The 20396-nt window shown below is 43.1% G+C and overlaps 1 protein-coding gene across 4 annotated transcripts; it reads left to right on the top strand.

Annotated features, from left to right (window-relative positions):
- The first annotated feature begins 48 nt into the window (after positions 1–48).
- Positions 49–12407, top strand: FOXM1 (forkhead box M1). 4 transcript variants are annotated; one of them, XM_027677670.1, is made up of 10 exons: positions 49–166; positions 559–727; positions 1612–2220; positions 3589–3737; positions 3950–4162; positions 4581–4709; positions 5296–5340; positions 6284–6350; positions 6785–6966; positions 8124–12407. In XM_027677670.1, exons 3-10 carry the CDS (start codon positions 1659–1661, stop codon positions 9174–9176), a joined length of 2400 nt encoding a protein of 799 aa, XP_027533471.1. In that variant the 5' UTR covers positions 49–166; positions 559–727; positions 1612–1658; the 3' UTR covers positions 9177–12407. The 4 variants fall into 4 exon arrangements, with proteins under 4 accessions (XP_027533471.1, XP_027533470.1, XP_027533473.1 ...); XM_027677669.1 differs by lacking the exon at positions 559–727; XM_027677672.1 differs by lacking the exons at positions 559–727; positions 5296–5340 and having other exon boundaries at positions 6287–6350.
- The last annotated feature ends 7989 nt before the right edge of the window (positions 12408–20396 follow it).

The raw sequence follows: 20396 nt of genomic DNA, 5'->3' as shown, positions 1-20396 counted from the left end.
CCTCCCATTGGCCGCCACCGGGCCACCCCGCCCCCGCCGCCGCTCACTGGCCCAGGCCGGCACGTGACCAGGCCGGGGCCCCGCCGGGCGCCAAATTCAAACCGGGGCCGCCCCGGGAGCGCCGGAGTCGTCGTCACTTCCATCGGCCCTATCCGCCCGGGAGCTGGTGAGTCGCCACCTGCGCCTGCTCCACCTCCAGTATCCCCCTGCAAGGGCCGGCAACCCCGGGCGGCCGCGCTAAGACCGGAGGGCGCCTGGGAGAGGGAAGCGCTTAGGCCCGGCCTGGGGCGGAGGGACCTCGACGGGGCAGGCGGACTTAACGGCGGGGCGCGGTGGCGCTGGGGCTAGGGCTGGCGGAGGAGGAGCGGGGAGCCCTTTAGCACTGCCCCTCTCACCACCCCGAGGCCTCGTGTGCACAGGGATGCTCCTGGGCCTTTACTGGTGGCAGCAGCTCCAGGCCTGTTTGGGAAGTGGCGCGCTCCTGTAGGGAAGGCAGTCTGTTGGAGGCTGGCTAAAGGCTCCTCTTTGGGCGCTGTCTGACTGGGATGTCTCTTTAAGGGGGTGGAGCAGATCGCAAAGGGCCGTACGTGTGCTTGTGTGCCACGACACGCATGGAGTGCGGAGCGTTCCCGTCGGTGCCGGGCAGCTCCCAATCCCGGGGCTGTCTGATCCCTGCGCGTAGGGCAGCTCGGTTTGTTTTCCGCTGGACTCTCTGCTTTGTATCAATGTAGGTGACTCTTACTGAGATTTTTCTCGTTTACCTGCTGGCCCAGTCCAATCTAGCAAAGTAAAAGGCCTCCTTTTTTATCATTTATCATATCATAGGGATGCCAGGCATCCCTAATGATAAACAAGAAGTACAATTTGTGTGTTCTCGTTTTGTTATAGTTTGCTGTAAGACACAGGTTCCACCAAATTCTTGATGGCATTATAAGCAGTATTCTCACTGCATCTTATCCTGGAAGCAGTATCTATGAATTTTATTTCCTCTGCTTCCTGCTTTATAGTCTAAATCTCCTGTTGTCAAAAACTTTGACATTTAAATGTATGCTGCCCAATGAGGAATTTATCTGGTTCTTGACAAATCTACAGAAAGAATGACTGGAGCATTTACTTTACATCTGTTTTAAAGCACCTAACTTCTGCTGCATTTATTGTGTGCTTTTGTAGTGTTTGGGATAATCTCTTCTTCCCAGATCTTAAACCATCTGTAAATTCCCTTTTCACTCAGGTAGTGTAATCTTCTATAAGAATCAGGACTGCTACTTCTATGTTCTACTTTCTATCCATTCCTGCTTGCTGGCTGATACTGGCCAAGTTACATTATAGCTAAGACTTTCTATAAAGTACAAATACACACTTTCCTCATTATTATGTCCTTTGTGATGCAACTTATCTACTGTGCAAATATCTCTCCTGTCCTGCTTACACAAGGTGCTAGTAAAGGAGGTACAGTATGACTTTTCAGTAGCCTTGCCAACCTTATTAAACACCTTTGATTTTGTTTTCCTCTTGTGTTTTTGGCTTTGTAGCAATTGCTGAGAATGTGTGCTCTGTGGGAGGCCTGTGATGATTTGCTGCACTCTTTATGTTGTATCTTTTGTTTTACAGGGTTTGTTCCTCTCCCTTTCAATGGAGAGTGACAGTATAGATCAATAATGAGGACCAGCCCTCGCAGGCCCTTAATTCTCAAAAGACGGAAACTGACCCTCCCACAGAAGGATGAATCCAGCACTTCAGCAAGAGATGAGAACAGAGGTCAGGATGAAAAGACTCCCAAGCAGGAGCACATTCAGGAGGACCAACACAACAGACAACCCAGAGACAAAAGGGACTGTGGCCTGCAGAAATTCCCAGCGGGAATAAAGATAATTGACCATCCTACAATGCCCAACACACAAGTGGTGGCCATCCCTACAAATGCTGATATCCAGAGCATCATAGAGGCACTGACGGCAAAAGGAAAAGAATGTGGCAACGATGGACCCAACAAGTTCATCCTCATTAGCAGTGGGGGCACGTCCCGTTCAGCAGGTCCAGCACCATCACAGCATCTCCCATCAGAGAAGAAAGCCAGTGCAGAAGTCAAAGCTGCAGATGGTCCAGAAAGAGAGAAGAATATTACACAGACACCTGGTCTTGTGGGCAGGACAGCGCTCTGGCATTCAGGAGTTGGACAGGAGTTGGATTCTGCGGTTGGACAGGAACAGGAGAGCAACAGTATGTAGTCTTTACCAGGTTTCTTTTGTTTGGTTGGTTGATTGGTTTTTTGTCCTGACAGACAAAGAGATGTGAAGTGGGCCAATGAGTGTAGTGCTTGAATCTCGGTATGGAGTAACAAATAATATTTTGTTAATAACAAAATAGCCTATAGATTTGATTCTAATAATCTACATAGCTTTGGATATCTAGTGAAATCTGAAGGATCACAGTGCGCATATGTTTTTGGTGGAAGACATCTGAGCTTCTGACTTGGATCTTGTGCTGCATCTTTCGGTTAGAGTCTATCATCACCATCCTTGGCTTCTGCTTACTAAATTCATCCTTTAGCTAACGATATTCTTGAAGCACTAGATGAACATTGTCCTGTTTTGGTTGACAGCAGTAGTCTGGTTTGAGTGTTCATTTTTAAGGCTGCAGCTCTTTTAAGAAATAGGGCAACTTCACATGAAATCAGGAATTCAAGAGTAATTCCTTCCACAACATTAGCATTGCAATACCATCTTTTACTAGTGTGACTAAGTGCCTGCCTTTTGACAGTTGAGATGAAGGGTTAAGAGGATTACTTGTAAGTAAGCAGAATTATGATAAGGAGTCCTGCACTTTTGTCACAATCCCATGCAGTACTACAGGCTGGGCAAAGAGTGGATGGAAAACTGCCCAGCAGAAAAGGACCTGGGGGTGCTGGTCAGCAGTGGCTGACCATGAGCCAGCAGTGTGCCCAGGTGGTCAAGAAGGTCATTGGCATCCTGGCCTGTATCGGAAGTAGTGTCTCCAGCAGGACCAGAGCAGTGATCGTCCCCCTATATTTGGCACTGGTGAGGCCACACCTCAAGTGCTGTGTCCAATTCTGGGCCCCTCACTACAAGAATGATACTGAGGTGCTGGAGTGTGTCCAGAGAAGGGACACAAATCTGGTGAAGGATCTAGAGAGTAAGTCCTATGAGAAGCAGCTGAGAGAGCTGGGTTTGTTCAACCTGGAGAAGAGGAGGCTCAAGGGAGACCTTATTGCTCCCTACAACTACCTGACAGGAGGTTGTAGCCAAGTGGAAGTCGGCCTCTTCTCTCAGGCAACTAGTGACAGGATGAGAGACCACAGTCTTAATCTGTGCCAGGGGAGGTTCAGGTTGGGCATCATCAAGAATTGCTTCTCTAAAAGGATTGTCAAGCATTGGAACAAGCTCCCTAGGGAGATGGTAGAGTCGCCATCCCTGAAGGTGTTCAAGAAACAACTGATCGCAACACTTAGTGCCATAGCCTGGTTGCCAAGGTGGTGTTTGGTCAAAGAAAGGACTCAATGATCTTGGAGGTCTTTTTTTAACCTAAATGATTCTGTGATTCTGTAATATGGGCTTGTTATCCCAACAGGCAGTGGTGAGACAATGAGCTCTGTGTTGGACAATAGTCTCACTAACATCCAGTGGCTGGGGAAGATGAGATCTGATGGGCTAAATCCCTCTTCTGTGAAGCAAGACGCAGAGAAAGAGAACCAAATGCCTCTGCAGGAAAGAATCAAGGTAAGTAGGAGAAGACAAGAGCGTGTGCTAAAATTTTTGCTAAGGAAGTAATCTATGTGGATCAGAAGACTTCCAAGAACTAGGCATCACTGTCTCTAAGTAACCTGGGTTTGGCCTTTACTGATTTGAATAGAACGTGGAGGATCCAGGGGCGTTCCATGGGCCCTCGTCAAATTTGTGAGCATTCATGTATCGCTCCTTCTGTCTCTCAGACTGAAGAAGAAGCTGCTGCTGCTACTCCTACTGCTGCTGCCTCCTCATCATGGCAGGATTCAGTGTCAGAACGACCTCCTTACTCCTACATGGCCATGATCCAGTTTGCCATCAACAGCACTGAGAAGAAGCGTATGACTCTGAAGGACATCTATACCTGGATTGAGGATCATTTCCCTTATTTTAAACATGTAGCTAAGCCAGGTTGGAAGGTAACAAGCAGGCCTTCAAGTTGCTGTGGGCCACAGGGTGATGTTATAAGCCTTCTGGATCAAAATGAAAAGTTGTTCCCCAGCCTGCAGAGCAAGATGGAAATTCATTTAAACATCCCACCCCAAATACCCTCCCATTCCAGATGTTCACTCTCCCCCTTCTTGTATCCCTTGTCTCATTCCACTTGGGCAAGATGACGGTCTGTTTGATCACTGGACTAAGAATAAGGAATTCAAGAATAAATAGAATAAGAGACTGATGACAGGGTTGGCTGGGTATGCTGCGAATATGAAGGTTCAGTGTTGTCTACACTTTGGAATCTAATCCCTCTGCTAGGGCAGTCATGTTTAAGGTAGCCCTTGCTGTGCTGATAACAAAACTACTGCTTTTCAACTCCCCTCACTGCTTTCTCCCCAGAACTCCATTCGGCACAACCTGTCCCTTCATGATATGTTTGTCCGTGAGACATCTGCTAATGGTAAAATCTCGTTCTGGACTATTCACCCTGATGCAAACCGTTGCCTAACACTGGACCAGGTATTTAAGGTGAGTTGCCTCATGCAAAGAAAATAGGACAGGTTATCCAGTTTCTAAATGCCACACTAGGCAGATGCAGCTTATTTTATCTGTAAAGTTAAGCTGCTTTGACATCAGCCTTTTTGTAGAAGCTGTATTCAGTCACTTCTCTTGACAAATAGACAAGCTCTGCATTTGAAAGAAAAGGTGCTGTGGTTGTGCTTTTGACCTGGAGCTTTTGTGGGACATGTTCATTCTTCAGGTGCTGTGCCAAATGTAATAGCTTGTTCAACTTCTTTCTGTGGGCCTGATTCAAATTCCTAATGAGAAGCTTTCCACTGAAGCCAACCAGATGTTCCTATGTTGTTTGATAAGTCAGTCATGGGATGGAATTCTCCTATCCCAACTAGGTGTTTTAGGAAGTATCATTTTATGGGGGAAATAGAGCTTGTGAGTCTGGTATAGGTGTGTTTAGACTCCTCTGTATTTTCTGCTGGGTAGCCAGATTGACTTTTGTTCACTCAGATTGTGCAAGTTTAAAATGACCCATTTGTCCCCCTCTTTGGCTGATAACTTCATCTTAATTTTTTTCCCTCTCAATGCCTTCTGCCACCAGCCGCTGGAATTGGGGTCACCAACATCGCCTGAATGCTCTGAATCAGTAAGAATTACCCTCTGGCTTGGGGCTTGATCTTCCATTCTCTTCTTGCAGTCACTGAAGGAAGAACAAGAGGCTTGGGGAGGGGGACTGGGTCACTGTTGCACCTAATCATACAGCTCCATGCACACCCTTTTTGGGGAAAGAGGTTGAGCCAAAGGTTAACTGCCTTCAGATGATATGCTCTCTCTCTAGCTGGTAGGGCTGTACAGCTTTGAGCAACTTGGAATTCTACTGCTGAAGTAGGCTGCAATGGTGACCAATAGGCTTCAGAGAACAAGCCCAGAGATTTCTGGCAAAATTATCATCTCCATGGCAGCAGTCCCAATCTGTTCTGGGGCTCAGATCCAGAGAGAATAGGATTTCTCTGTGTTGCTTTTTCATTTCGGAACTCAGCTGCATTGTGACTCTCAGTAGGATGAATCTGTTTGCTGTCGCTCTTGCATTCAGCAGTTTTAACAGTGATGGATTTGCAAGTGTCCGGTCAAACGTTTCTCTTGCAGCTACAACCCTGGCCTTCCTTCCATCTGCTCAGAATTCTGATTCTTCTGTTGCTTCTACTATTCCATTTGAACATCTACCCGGTCTATGGTTTGTACAGAGATCCCATATACAATAAAGCCATCCTAATCACTGTTCCTCAGGCACTGAGGATGCCAAAACCAGTTCCCTTCTGCAGTAGAGTCTGCAGCTGAAGCAGATCTGTCTTTTTCTACACAGTCTTTGGTTGGCAGCTGGCTTTGGGATGGTGTGGCTGCAAAACAGCAAGCAGCAGGGACATAGAGCTGACATGAGGGCTGGGTGCTAACAGCTGCTCTCTCTACATTAGCGCAGCCCAGAATTCTGGTTTCACAGTTCTAAATGAGGCAGAAGAATAAATATGGATTCTTTGTTTTAATGTCTTTCTTTTCTCCTTCTCTTCTTACTTGTTTCACAATGACTGCAGCAGCAAAGGAGTCGTCTTCCAGATACCCTGAAGAATGTGGGAAGCAAAACTGAACCCCAGAATTCACGTAAGTGTCTACATCAGCCTAGGCCAAAGAGAATCAATTCAGTAATCTGGGGCACTCTCTCAGATTCCTTTAGGAATACAAGCTGAATTTGTTATCCAGGTTTGCCGGCTTTTATGCTCCCTATTGTCAGGTCTAAAATTGAAGGCAATATTTCTGTGCCTGAGAGGATGTGATGGGGAGATGGTGAGGATTGGGTATTCAAATAGAGTGAGAGCCCTAGCTTGAGGGCTAGGATCTGTATGAAGGACTATTTTGTTGTTAATGAGGCCTTCTGGCTTCATATTTGTATTCTCAAAGTTAGGCTCACCTGCCTTCTCTGCTATCTGATTGAATGTTTATTTTGGGGGGTTTAGAAGGACTCTGTTAGATGCCTGGGTTTCAAGAGGAAGTTGTAGAGGATAAGAGGCTAGCAAGTCCATTCTTCTCCCTTCCAGGCCGAAAGATGAAGCCTTTGCTTCCCCGCGTCAACTCCTACCTGGTTCCGATCCAGTTTCCTTTGAGTCAGCCTCTTGTCTTGCAGCCTTCTATGAAGGTTCCTCTATCCATGGCACAGGGAGCATCCCTTAACAGCTCAGAGACTTTGCAGAGCAATAAGCGTGTGCGCATTGCTCCAAAGGTTGGTTTCTTGTTTTCCAAGGTTTTTTGTGTGGCTTTTTTTGGGGGGTGTGGGAGGGGTTAGGGGGTAGGGTAGGAACGGTGGGTGGGTGGGTGTGGTTTTGGGGTTTCGTTTGTTTGTTTTGAGTTTTTGTGGGGTTTTTGTTTGGATTTTTTCTATATCTCTTGCCTCCAATGGACCTGTTCTTTTGTGCATCTTTTCTAGGTGCTCTGAAATTCTCAAGTTCATACTAATCCTTACTATCCTTTACTGTCTCTAGGCTGACTATTACCTGCTAGTTTACTTGCTATAAGGATGTTTCTATAATTTGTCAGAGGAAGCGGCTTATGGATTGGTTAAAACAATTTTTCTCTACCGCTTGGATGTGAAGAAAAAAGAATGAGAGAACTGTCTTTTTTCTGATCCTAAAACATTCGTATTTTTGATAGCACTAATGACATGTAACATAAAGAACTTTTTCTGAAAGAGTATTTATTTCATGTAGTTTCTTCCCAGAGGTTTTCTATATCTACTGTTTGCTAATTCTGTGAAGTTCCCAGTTATTCTGGGCTCAAGAAAAACAGCAATTAAACAGGTCTTTCTCTTGGCATCTCACTGACTGCTCTTGTATGCTTAGACATTGTAAAGCTTTAGCTTCTTCTATCTGATCTAACCATAATTCTGTTTTCCTTTGTGTGACTGCTGCTTTATGTTCTTTCCTGCTATGATTTATCTTTCTCCTGTGCTCTTTTTCTTTTGATAACCTCATTTTTTCGTTTCCTTTTCCTTGGTTTCTGAGAAAGCTGTCCTCATTCATTTTGTTATTCACATATAGACAGTATAAGAAGAAATCAAAGGGGTTACATTTTTTCCACAAAATATTTGGCGCTCCTTCTGCCTGTACTCCTAGAAGTTGCATATAGATGAAGTGTTCTGAAGGGAATGACTTTCAGTCTCTTAGCTAAAATCCTTCCCATGTGATCTGTAGGCTTCTTTCTGTTGACTTTACCAAGATCAATCTGTATCTGTTGTTGTATCTGCTTTCTGAAGATCTTCCTCTTACCTTTTTCTGCTGACCTTAAGTGCCAATCTTTCTTTTCTTCTTTCTACTCTTATTTGCATTTTGGGTGGGTTAGATCCTTGCTTACTGACTGCATGTCACTTGTGTTTCTTTGTAGATGTCACTGTCTACAGAAGAGTCACCCTCTTTACCCATGGCGGCTGTCAAGGAAGAGGGTCAATGTGATGAGGGTTTATTCTCCCCAGCCCACTCCCTAAAGGAGAACAGCTCGCAGCCTGGTGAGGAATTGGCTTCTTTCCCTGAAGGTGTCTGTATAAAGGAGGAAGAAGGCTCTCAACTGGATGACTGGCTGTCCCCATTTGCCTCAACCATAACGGTAAAGGAAGAGCCAGGCTTATTCCTCCCAGACTCATCCACAAAGGAGAAGAAACAGTTCACCACACTGAAGTCCCCACCTAAGGCTGTTTCTGACTCGTTAGTTATAAAGAGGCGGGAAAGGCGGGAAATGGGCAGATCCAGAAGGAAACAACGTCTAGCACTGCCTTGCTCAGAAGAGCCTGTCCTTGTTTTACCAGAAAGCAACAGCTTTGACCCTTTCCGGTTAACGGCAGACCGTCCCTTCCCGCTGGAAAGCCAGCCTCTTGAACATGTCTCACAGCTCAGCTGCTCGCAGGGAGAAGAAGGAGCCTTTAAAACACCAGTCAAGGAGATCTTCAGCAAATTGCCGGTTTCTTCCACTCCCAGCAAAGTCTCAGCCACTACTACCCCCTCACTAGAGGGCCTTGACCTCTGGAAGTCTGCTTCCTTAGCCAAGGGAAGTCACGAGCTGGACTTTAGTCCAGTGAAAACCCTTCAGTTGCCATTCACACCCCTCCAGGACAACCAGGACTTACTGGGTTTTAACAGCACACCCCTTAAAAGCCCACTCTTTGATTCTCCTCGGGAATTGCTCAATACAGAATCCAGTGATATGGCTCATGCCCCCCTCACGAGCTCTCCAGCGTTTGTTCGTGAGTCTGCTAAGCAATCATCTGTTGAACTGACAGCCTCTGGCTTTACTGAAAACCGGTCACTCATGGAGGGCCTTATCCTGGACACCATGAATGACAGTCTGAGCAAAATCCTTCTGGATATCAGCTTTCCCGGTCTTGAGGATGAAAATTTAGGAACAGACATTAGTTGGTCTCAGCTGATACCTGAACTGAAGTAAACTGGCCTGAGGGCTGAATTTGGCTTGTTCTGATGTTACAGAAAGCACTCTACATGAATGGATCTCAGATGAGTAGTCTAAGACAACTCCTTTGACTAATTCCCACAATAGGAATAACAAGAGGGTGTAACTGACTCCTGCTAAGCTGGGAGACAGGCCCATCAGCTGCTATGAGCTTCTTTTATAAGATGCTATAGACTTTGTGTAGAACAAGGTAGAACCACTCTAGCCTTGTGCTAGAGATAAGAATCCCTGGAGAGAGGTTATCAAGAGAACATCTAGGTAGGCCCTGAATGGCATTTGCTCCTCAGGGTATCAGAGGAAATGAACACACTCCTCGGTGTGTTCTCAGGAAAGAGCCTGGGAACCTCATCCTAGTTCTGTCTTAATTTCCTTTACTTTGTTCTCCTATTACTTAGTATCTTCTGTCTAGATTTAATGGCTGTAAATACTGTACATTCCTTAAATTAGCCCTTAATTATAAGAATAATTTTATTATTGTAGGGTTATGGGAATATTTTGACTGGTAAGGGATTGACCTAGAGTGTTGTCCGTATGTTCCACACCTCCTGTATTCTACCCTAAATAAGACCTCAAAGTGAGAGGCGTGAAGTACTTATGAAGAAGAGCTCACATCAAGCCATATAGCTCTTTTGATTCCAGAGTCCTATTATGTACCTGGAGGACTAGGTAGAGACACCGTTGCAGTAAGATGGACCTCTACTGAATGGTTAAAGCTTCTTTCATTACAGTCATCAGTTAAAATGTAAAAAAGAACCTATAAAGCGAATGCTGATATTTCCACTGTAAAGTGACCTCTGGAAATACAAGGTATGTGTGTCTCGGTGCAACAGAACAACTATTCCCAGCTTTCTAGAACTTATGTCAAAGTAGGAAATTGCCATGGAAAAGATCTGATCCTTCTGCTTTCAAACAAATGGTGACTCCTGTATCTACATACTCAATAAAGCATCTGTGGGAACACAGCTGAGTATTATCTGTACCCCTCTCAGCTCGGACTGGGCCATAGCATGAGCAACCAATTTTTGTACATCTCGTGTGTGTGTGCTTTGTGATCACTGAGTAAGTGGTCACTGGGACATTTTCGGTATTCCTAAGGCCATGTTGACCAAAACACATTAAATTTGGTTACTCAACCCATTGCTTCATACGATATACTTTTTCCTGCCATTTGTGGATAAATCCTGACTTTACAAGTCAGAAGCATACAATCTAAAACATCACAACACCACCAGCAGATGAGTTTCTCTATCTTGTAAATGCAAAAGAAATCTCAGTCAAAACTCTGTATTTCTACCTTCCCTTAAAGAGATCAAACCAGTTTTAGATATGTGTGGTTTTCAGAACTGCAGTTCTCTTGTGTGCTTGTTACAGGGTATTTGCCCTCAGAAGATGTTTCAAGAACTTTGGTTTAATGGTTATTTTTTCAGTTTCTCTGTGGTTATGAGGCTGTAGAGAAGGCCTGGTTTGTGGCATACTTTCTGTTAGCACATCTTGTACAGCTGTCAACACTCTGCTTGGCTTTCTCAAGGTATCCTGTCATCCTTTGATCTCACTTCTCGAGCCTGAGAGGATGTGTGCACGCAACTGACATTCAAGAGCCAGCTAACTGAGGATTATGTCTCCAGCAAATAATGAAATGTTCTTGTCCTTTGTGTCAATTCGAGGCAGGTGATCCCCTGCTGTCCCTGTCAGCTGAGGTGCTTTGATAGCCACCTCACATTATGTTTTGAACATAGTAGTGCCAAAGTTTAGTTTCCCTTCCTGTTAAGTGTTCCAGTGAGAGCACTGCTAGAGGGCAGTTATATGAAAAAGGTGGGGGCAACAACAGAAAAAATTCCAGAATATTGCTCCCCAACAGATTTCCCATTGTTTGGGCCAACCTAGTTCAAAGCCCCAGTTGGTGAGGATTTAGTTACAAAATATTTCTCTGTCTGTGTTTGCCTGATATTCTGCCTGGATCCTTTCCTTAAGGAAAAGTAGTTATCACCTGTCCTTCTGCAGGCTCAGTATTTGGATTATAGTGTAGAGGTGTGATCTTGTAAGACAGTGGATGCCTCTGTCCACCCTCTTTCAGTAAGAGCAGAGCCATACTTCCCGCCTTTTCATGAACCTGTTGCAGCTCAAGAGCAGGTGGGCACAGCTCTTCACACCCTCTGCATAGCACCCCCCAGATCTTCTCTGAATGATGTGCAGGAGCATCCCAAGACTACCCTTAAGTTCTGATAACAGAGAAGGCTGTTTAACACCTAGCCAGTAAAAACAAACATTAATTTAAGGTACAATTTTTTAGAGACCTGGGACACACAAATCTACAGGGGGCCAGCAAGTGCTGTGGATGCTCTGGTCCTCTGAAAATTCTGCTCTACACCTGGCAGGAAGTGCAACAGACGCAAAGGGGAAGGTAATTCGCCTTCATTGGTTGAGTGGGGTTTTTCCTACTATGTTATGTCAGCTGAAAAGGACTGGATACCGCGTGACATGAGGTGAGCAAGGATGATTGCCACCTTTTTGATTTTGCAGCTTGGCTGGCAGAGGAAGAACTTGATCCCTTCCTCATACAGAAGAGAAGAAACTCTGTTTTACAATGTAGCAGTCTTTTTGTGACAGTGTCAGGCCTTCATTTCTACCAGAGGGCAGAGTAGCTCTAAAGAAAGGTGAAAATTTCCTTTTTAATAAAATATCTGATTTCCTCTCTAAAATGCAGTATGGACTCAGAGAGCACAATGACAGGCTTGAAAAACGTGAGATGGTTCCTGAATAGCATCCCTCCCCCCTCCCCTTTTTGTGAGAGAGGTGAGCTACAACTGCATAAGAAGATATTCAGGGCATAACAAAGTTTTAGCTGCCTGAAATTAAGAAGAAAATGTCCTGCTTCACCAGTCATCTCAGACTGGTTTCTTGCTTTGAAAGAAGCAGAGTTTAGAATGTAAAGGCCATGAATCTGAACTGCTGATGCAGGTCAAATGACACATTTTTCCTTGAGTTTCAGCTATGACTTTCCTTGGAAAAATAAAGATCATGAATACCCTGATATACAGCTCACAGACAATGCAGACAAAAGATTATGCAAAGCAGATTCTATTCTACACCACAAAATCGGTGGAAAGTCGTTATGTAGATCACACTGATGAACTGTTTACATAGAAGGTATATCATCAGAATTTATCCTCCTAATTTGCTTTCTTTTTTTTTTTAATGCACCCATTTAAAAACAAACATTTAATGACTTTATTTAGGAAAGTCAAGGAAAATGCCACAAATTATTATTAAAATACAGTCAGACATGGTTTTATGCTCCCCTCCCTGCTGTAGGTCTCTATTACCTTCTCATGGATGTATAGGAGATTGCTGCCAATAGGGCCTTTGTTTATTTAGTTATGTAACTTGTTGAAGGTAAGTTTTCTTATATTTATCTGTGATTACAAGCAAAAGACCTGCTCATTAGAACCGTGACTGTTCAAAGGATGGACCAATTTTCCAACAAAACCCCCCTCATCTTCACTGGATTTCAGAAGAATCTCTTAATATTGCTAGTGTTTTCTATAGAATACTGGTTTTCACTACCAGTATGTTATCTTTTCTTGGTGTACTGTGTTTTTTCACATTTGATGCATTTTTGTGTAAGTTTTAATAAAGACATTTTGGAAAATATTATACAACAGGCCAGAACATTCTGTCTCAACTCTATGCTTTGCCCATGAAGTAACATGTTTAGATTACTTACATCTTTTTTGTTTGTATTCTGAATTCTGAGATTACATTTTTTCTATGCACAAAGTTATTTTGCATTGTGGAACCGTATTCCACCTGCAATTTCTATTCTGGATAATGCATGTATATTGCAAAGCCCTGAAACACTTGATTTAGGAGTATTTATCTGAGTCTTGTGATCTAATCTGCCCCGAGTTATCAACATGCATTTTCCACTTTAAGCTTTACTTTAGAAAAGTTTCTGTTTGGAGCAGCTAAAGTTTAGCCAGCTCTCATGGTAGTCTTAGAGTTTCAGACAATTATCAGTGTTTGATATATTTAGCATCTAATCCAAACCCTCCAGGAGAGGAAGAAAGGTCAGAAGCAGAACTGAAATCATAAAACACACTGCTTGGAACATGTGGGATCACTGAAGATGCCTTCAAGATCAATATGATTTTCCAAGTTTTTGCAAGTAATGATGTCAATGACACAGAGTAGTCTGATCTGAGGAACTCTGATCTGTCGCTAATTAGTTCTTGACAGTCTGCACTCTGCAAGCATAATGTCCTGGTTAGAATGGCTGGGACCAATTCATTACTGGATGGGTGTAACCCAAAACTGTGTATTCTATAGCCTTCCACGCCATTTCCCAAAAACTGTTGTCAGTAGAGGCCTGCGAGGTGGGAAGATGTTCCTGTCCTCATACCCTTTTATGGAATTCCCCTCTCTGAGGGAGGGACTGAGCATCCTCATGCCCTTTTATGGAATTCCCCGCTCTGAGGGAGGGACTGAGCACTCCCACCTGAACTGGAGAATATATAAACTGGGAGTTTCGGAACCTTTACCACCTCTCATGGGACCCAGAGGAAGACTGCAGACCACCGCTCTCAACCAGACTGCAGCTCACCGCTCTCAACCAGACTGAGACCACCACCCTCGACTGGACTGCAATCACCACTTTTGACCAGACTGCAGCAGCTCTCCCACCAGCAGGTTTTTTCCCCTCTCCCTTTACTTTGGACTCGGGGGGGAGCCAAGGAACACCACTTTTGTTCATACCCCAGGGTGCTGGGTTATACATTTGGGTTTTGCGGGTTAAAACCACTTGTCTGTCTGTATAATTGTACTTATTGTATTATTTTAATAAATCGTTATTCTGACTTATAATCGCTCTTTTGAGTTGAGTTCATTTCCCCTGTTGGTTAACTTTTAAACCAGCACACATACCCATGGGACTGGCATGCCACAGTGATAAGAGCTATTTTGCTGTTTCCCATGGCTGAATCTCAGTTTTTATTTGTTTGCTGTTTTTATTAAAATCTTGGAGTCAGGAGATCATGAGATAATCTCAGTTGTCATTCAAATCATGTCAAGGCCTAGCCATCAAGAATGTAACAAACAGCTGGTGCATATACAAATGCATCCTAAAGGCTAGGAAACCAGTATTTATAATCTAAAATAAAATTACATTGTTAAAGCATCATTGTTACCCATCAAATCCTTGAGGTGGTAACACATCCCTCTGTCTTCCTGTCACTGTAGGTGCACTCTATACACAAAAGTCCTTCTTAACTAGAAGTACTGTACTAGAAGTGCTGGGGATTCCATCATAAAATCCTGAATTGTCTGAGCAGTAAATAAAGTATCCATACTGAATTTAGCCCCAAGGTAGAGTTATTCTACTGAGGAGAGAAGGGGCAAGAAACATGGGGGAGGCAGTTCAAGCAGCCCAATTGCTTCTATAAATGAGAGCAGAAGAATGTTTTGCTCAGATTAAAAAATCCCTTTTTAGCAAATCTTTTCTTGAAAAGACCTAAGGCCTCCCTGCTTTTGAAGAAATTTGTCAGGGTGTCCTTCTTGGCTTTGATATTTCCCTTTTTACGAGCTGAATGAAAATGTTCTGGGTTTTGACTGTTATTAGCATTCTTTAAAATTTTTTTTCACATCTTTAGCCCAGTCATAGCTGGCAACTAAAATCTGAGAAGAGATTTATTCAGTACAGAGCGTGCTCCAGCACAGACCTACTGGAGTGTATGGGGATTTCTTTCTGAACTTGCTCTTTATGACTGTCAGCAGCTGAGAATGGCAACATGAGTGCTCTTGTGTCCTAAGGACTTGTACTGTGCTTCAGGGAGTGGATGATGCAAAGGAAGACCTTGATGAGAAGAAGGTATCTCAAAGAGTCAAATGGAGACAGGGTTCAGAAGACAAAGAATCACAGAGTCATAGAATCATCTAGGTTGGAAAACACATTTAAGATCATCAAGCCCAACCATTAACTTGACACTGCCAAGCCCACCATTAAACCTAAGTGTCTACAATCTACATATCTTTTAAATACCTCCATGGATGGTGACTCAACCACTTCTCAAGGAAGTCTTTTTCCAATGCTTGATAACCCTTTCAGTGAAGAAATTTTTCCCAATATCCATTTTAAACCAGCCCTGGCTCAACTTGAGTCTATTTGAGAGTATAAAGAACAGAAGAAGGTTCGACAAGGACCATCATAGTCATAGATTCTACAGTCTTCATGTTTAAGGCTGGGGCAAAATGATCAGCTACCAGAGCAAAGCATGAGAGATGTGAAATACTTATTTCAGGTTTGACTGGCTTACAAGGGAAGGAGAAGTAAGGAGAAAACACAACGTGGAAAAGGTGACGATTCACTAAGCAGGACTGAGGTATTGCTCCTGAAGAACCATCTACAACTGCAGCATGACTAAAGATTTGGTCAGCAAGCACTGAAGCTTGAATTACTGCATCTCTAAATAAGAGTCTGCCTGAACAAGAGAAAAAGAGGTGGGCTGCAACACCATCAGAGTGGCTGATTTCCCCTAAAACTGAGTGTGTCTGAGTGGCTCTGCTACAGTAGAACTGCTCAGTCACATTGCATCAACCAGAGACATGCTACACACATAAATATACATGACTTCAACTGTGTATACTGACAAATACACCTGGTTAAGTGATTATAGTTATTTTCAGCAAGTTATACTGCTGACTGATCAAGAATTTGACTGATCTCAGTTGCTTTAAGATACAGAACAAGCCATTTACAAACAAACACGACAGGTAACACTGCAGCACACCTGGCAAGTGCTGATAGGAAAGTTTTCTGCGGTGTCTGATGGCGGACTCTGAAAGTAAAACCTGTCCCCAAAGGAAATGAGACTGGAGGCAAAGACAGCCAACAGGGACTCCTACCTTCCAAGGAGTACATCTGGGCTTCGTTTTGAGCAAGATGAGATCTGCTCTGATTCTACAGCTAGCTGGGCACAGGCAAAGAGTGTATAGGTGGTTGAATTCTTTTTTTCTGTTGTTGTTTATTATGAAAAAAATAGGAGATTTTGACAGAATCCCATAGACAGCCACTCAAAGCACCTAGCCAAGACTTTAGTAATAGGCCCATACATATACATATGAGATTAAGCTTTTCAAGGCAACTCTAATTGTGCTGGGTTTTACTGTTTGAGTATTCAGGTTTGAGGACACCCTCTGAAAGGAGATTTAATGGTTTAAAATTGTCATTATTATTTTTATGGCATTCTGTAGAGACAAAAAAAATTGCCTGTGTTAATAGTGAGTTCATTCTTAGCCTCAAGCTAAGCAGATAATGGAAATGCTGTTGTACCTACAGATAGAAAGTGAAAGGACAGTGAAGAAAGCAACCACCTAGAGAGAGATACAGGAGACATCTTTGAGGCTGCATGTTTCCAAGTACTGTGCTATTGGCCTTAAAAACCCAACTATCCTTCACCTCAGACTCCTGCATACTTTCATTAGTAAGCATATTCCTATCGGAAATTATTCTCTATTTTAAGCCTCTTCATGAGCACAGAGAAGCTCTAGCACGAGGAAGACAGTTGCCATTGCTATGTGCATTAGCACTCGGAAGTGGATATTCTTTCCCCTTGTGAAAACAAAGCCAAAGCTTTCTAGTGTAATTCATGCAGCTGTGTAATGGAAGGGGGAGTTTTGTATTGCCTGCTGCATGATCAGCAATTGTTCTGTGGTGATACTAACTATTCTAACCAAACGGAAAAGGCCCCTTTTCAATGCAGTTTAGCTCAAGTAAGGAAGTCAATACAGACAGGACACAAATCATTGCAAGCAATATTTATATAGCAGAGGGATTTCATATTGGACAATGTTGTTCTGTTTGCTATGGTGTAACCATAACTCTAGCCCATATGGCAGATGACTACACATTGACTGTACATTACCTAATTAAGGAAACTATTTTACTTTCTGACTGACCTTACTGGCAGGACACACTTCGCTATCCAGCAGCCAAGCTAAATGTTATGTACATCTGAGATGACATTTATCTCAAGGAAACTTGCCAGACATATTCACAGATACAAATACTGTAATGTATTACTTATTATTTCTAGAGTACGAAGACATTTTATTATACAAATAGACAAAGTGGAGGGAATTCAAAGCAGAGGAAGCTTTTTTTTTCAAAGACAGAAGGGGAGAGAGAAGTATGCATGGTTTGCCTGAGTAAGATTTGTCCTCTCATCACTCCTCTGCACCATCTGTGCATCCACCGACTGTGCACAGGCTGTGACAATGAAAGAGAATGAGCAGAAAGTCACCTCGTGATTCTGCACTGGGCACCACAAGGAGTATCCTGGTCTTGACATAGTTGCTACACCCAGGGGCATTTTTACACCCACTTGAAGCTTGCACTACCAAACTGAGACGGTACATTGGAAACTGGTGTAATGTAGAAAAAAACCTCTGGGCTGGTTCCATTATGTGGGCGCCACTGTTGAGCTCTTTAACAGCCCAAATTGTCACAAAAGAAATGTAAAGCTCTTTATCTACAATCCACCCTCGCACCTCCACTGTGTCAGCTCTCAGGAGGACAAAATAATAGTTTTCAAACTCTTGAAAGAGAAAAATTCAAAGCTGAAGAGAAATATCTAAGAAAGAAACAACCATTTGAAGTTGCAAAAGTTGCAGGAGAATATTTTAAGGAGGAATGATTTAACCTAGTCATTAAAAAAAGGTAAAAAATTGTGAAAAGGTAAAGCTTCCTAGAAGTGAGATACAAGGAAAATCTCTGGTGAAAGAACCTCAGCTTGTGAAATTTAAATCAAACCAGTGAAAGCCCTCAACAGAGCAGCTCCTCAAACAGCTAGGGTACTCAGTAAAATATTGGTCTCATATTCTTTAATCTGTGATTTGCTTCCATCAGCAAAGGATTCCATTTCTCCCCTTCACTACTCCAGGCACTCTTCATGAATTTCTTCCAACAAAGGAGTAGCTGACTGGAATATTGATCTTCTCTTGTTTCTTGGCTTGGCAAACTGGCTACAGGGAAATGCTGCTTTTCAGTGTTTTTCCTTAGAAATATGTGCACTACTTCTGAATTCTTCAGTGTTTCTGACATGGAGGTGGTCAGGATCAGGAACCAACACCCATAAACATAGGTAGAGTGCTGTAGCTTTGTGGTTAGAACCTGGAACCTTTTGCCCCAGAGCTCTCACTGACCTGTAACAGCTTTGAGCTAGAAGGCCAAGCTGTGGAGCAGGGAGAAGGGCATTTATCTTCTGTGGAGGCAGAGTGGTTCTTCTACTGTCTGAATAGCACTGTTACACATCCTGTAAGGATTTCTGTATGAAGGGTGCAGAATAGTGAGGTAGGATGTGTTATGATCATTGTATGTGACTGGATCAAGAAAGGAAAATAATTTGTCAGTGTGTATGGGATTGTATATCAATATTTTCTTACAAATCAGTTTTATTTTTCAAACAAAGGCCCTCAGTGAGTCATATACTATTTTTCAGGGCCTACAAAAGATGACTGGGAAAGGTATAACTGGTGCACTGTGATCTGATTTTCCAGTAGAAAACCTTTAAGAGTGTCCATTCTGCAAAAAAACCCAACCAACCAGAGAGCACCTAACCTACTTAGTAAACGGGCTCTGTTTAAGAAGAACAGCATGGAAAAAATAATAGCTGAATAGAAAAAAATAGTGACCTAGAACCGAGCATGCCTCTGAAGGGAGAAGGTAGTGTTTTAGCTGACTTCACCTCCATAAAAATGCTAGGTTTTTTTGCCAGGTCTAGGAACTAACACATCACAGGATATAAAGAATTAAGTGACATGCAGTTAGAAGCAGAAGGCGTGAAGGAGAGGAGAAAGCTTTAAATAAGATTTGAAGATTTCTCCTCTTTGAGGCACAAAGAAAGAAATATTTTGTGAGTTAGGGACCAGGATTAACTGGTCCCTAAAGTAGAAGTGCTCAAGCAATGGCTCCAGCACTGCTGCAAGGCAAACTAATTTTGATTGGACTTTGTCAAAGTGCTATGAAAAATGAACTAATGAAGGGTAGCTAGCTGCAAGGAAGTACAGGGACTGGGAACTAGGAGTGCTCCCTCCTCTTCATGCCCACATGCACATCTATGGTGGGAGGTGATCTTGTCAGAAACTGCAGTTCTGCCCATAGGTTTCAAGGCAAAGACTGTAGGTGGTCTAGCCCCAAAATGTTCCATTCTACTTTACAGTCTTAAGGTTTGTTCTGAGGCTGTGAGAAAATTGGCCCTGCCATTGCTACAAGCAGAAGCAGACATGCTTTGTCATGGCTGGCCTGCTGAGGTATTCACAGTCAGCAGGAGGGGAAACACCTCCTGGTCCTGTGTGAGAGCAGAGGTGCATGATTCAGTACTGGTTTAAAGGGATAATAAAAGGACTTGATAAGACAACCCAGAGTATACTCCGCAAGGCCACAAGAGGTCAAAAGTGTGTGTAAAGCACGAATCATAACAACCTAGAGGCAAGAAAATAAGACTGTGGGAACACAGTTTCCCTGGGAATATTCTTTATTTAAATTATTTTCTTAATTTGATTTGCAGATAGATAAGGACAGTTGTAAACACCTCTGTTGAGCTCTTCGTGGGAGTCTGCCTGCATTATGGTATTGAAGTTTGGCCTTGGAGTGTAAAGCAGTTAGAATGTACTTCTATTCCCATTCCTGCCAAATCTAGTTCTGCAATTTGGTGCTGTGGAAATTGTAACACCTTGTGTAAAGCAGTTAGCATACTGGGAACAAAAAGGCCAACTTCTCCAAATTTTAGAATGACTCTAAATGACCAGCCTTCCTTTTCACATTTGAGGAGCAAAGATCCTAAGTGCTAACACTGTAACGATTAGCAGGGAGTAAAAGATATACCATAGAAAACCATAGTTTCCTTTGCACTGAGGATAACCTTTTGGTAGTTTCTACAACCACAGTCAGGTCTCACAATGGGCTTTGTATTGGATTTACTTCCTAATACTGCAAACTCACTGTTATCTTTTCATATAGAATCTAGAGCATAGAAATAATTGGTATCAGTAATATTGAAATGTTACATACTACTAAGCTGGAAAACAAAATGAAAGGAGCAACAGAAAGTCTCCTTTTGCTATAACTTTCGTAGTTGCTTCTAGTCCTTCCATGTTACACATGAAAGCTGTTTCACCCCTTGCTGTCTTTCATGGAAAGGTAGT

Source organism: Neopelma chrysocephalum, unplaced genomic scaffold, assembly GCF_003984885.1.
Source record: "Neopelma chrysocephalum unplaced genomic scaffold, ASM398488v2 Primary Assembly neopelma1_43, whole genome shotgun sequence".
Lineage (NCBI taxonomy): Eukaryota > Metazoa > Chordata > Aves > Passeriformes > Pipridae > Neopelma > Neopelma chrysocephalum.
This window is presented reverse-complemented; position numbering and strand designations above follow the sequence as displayed.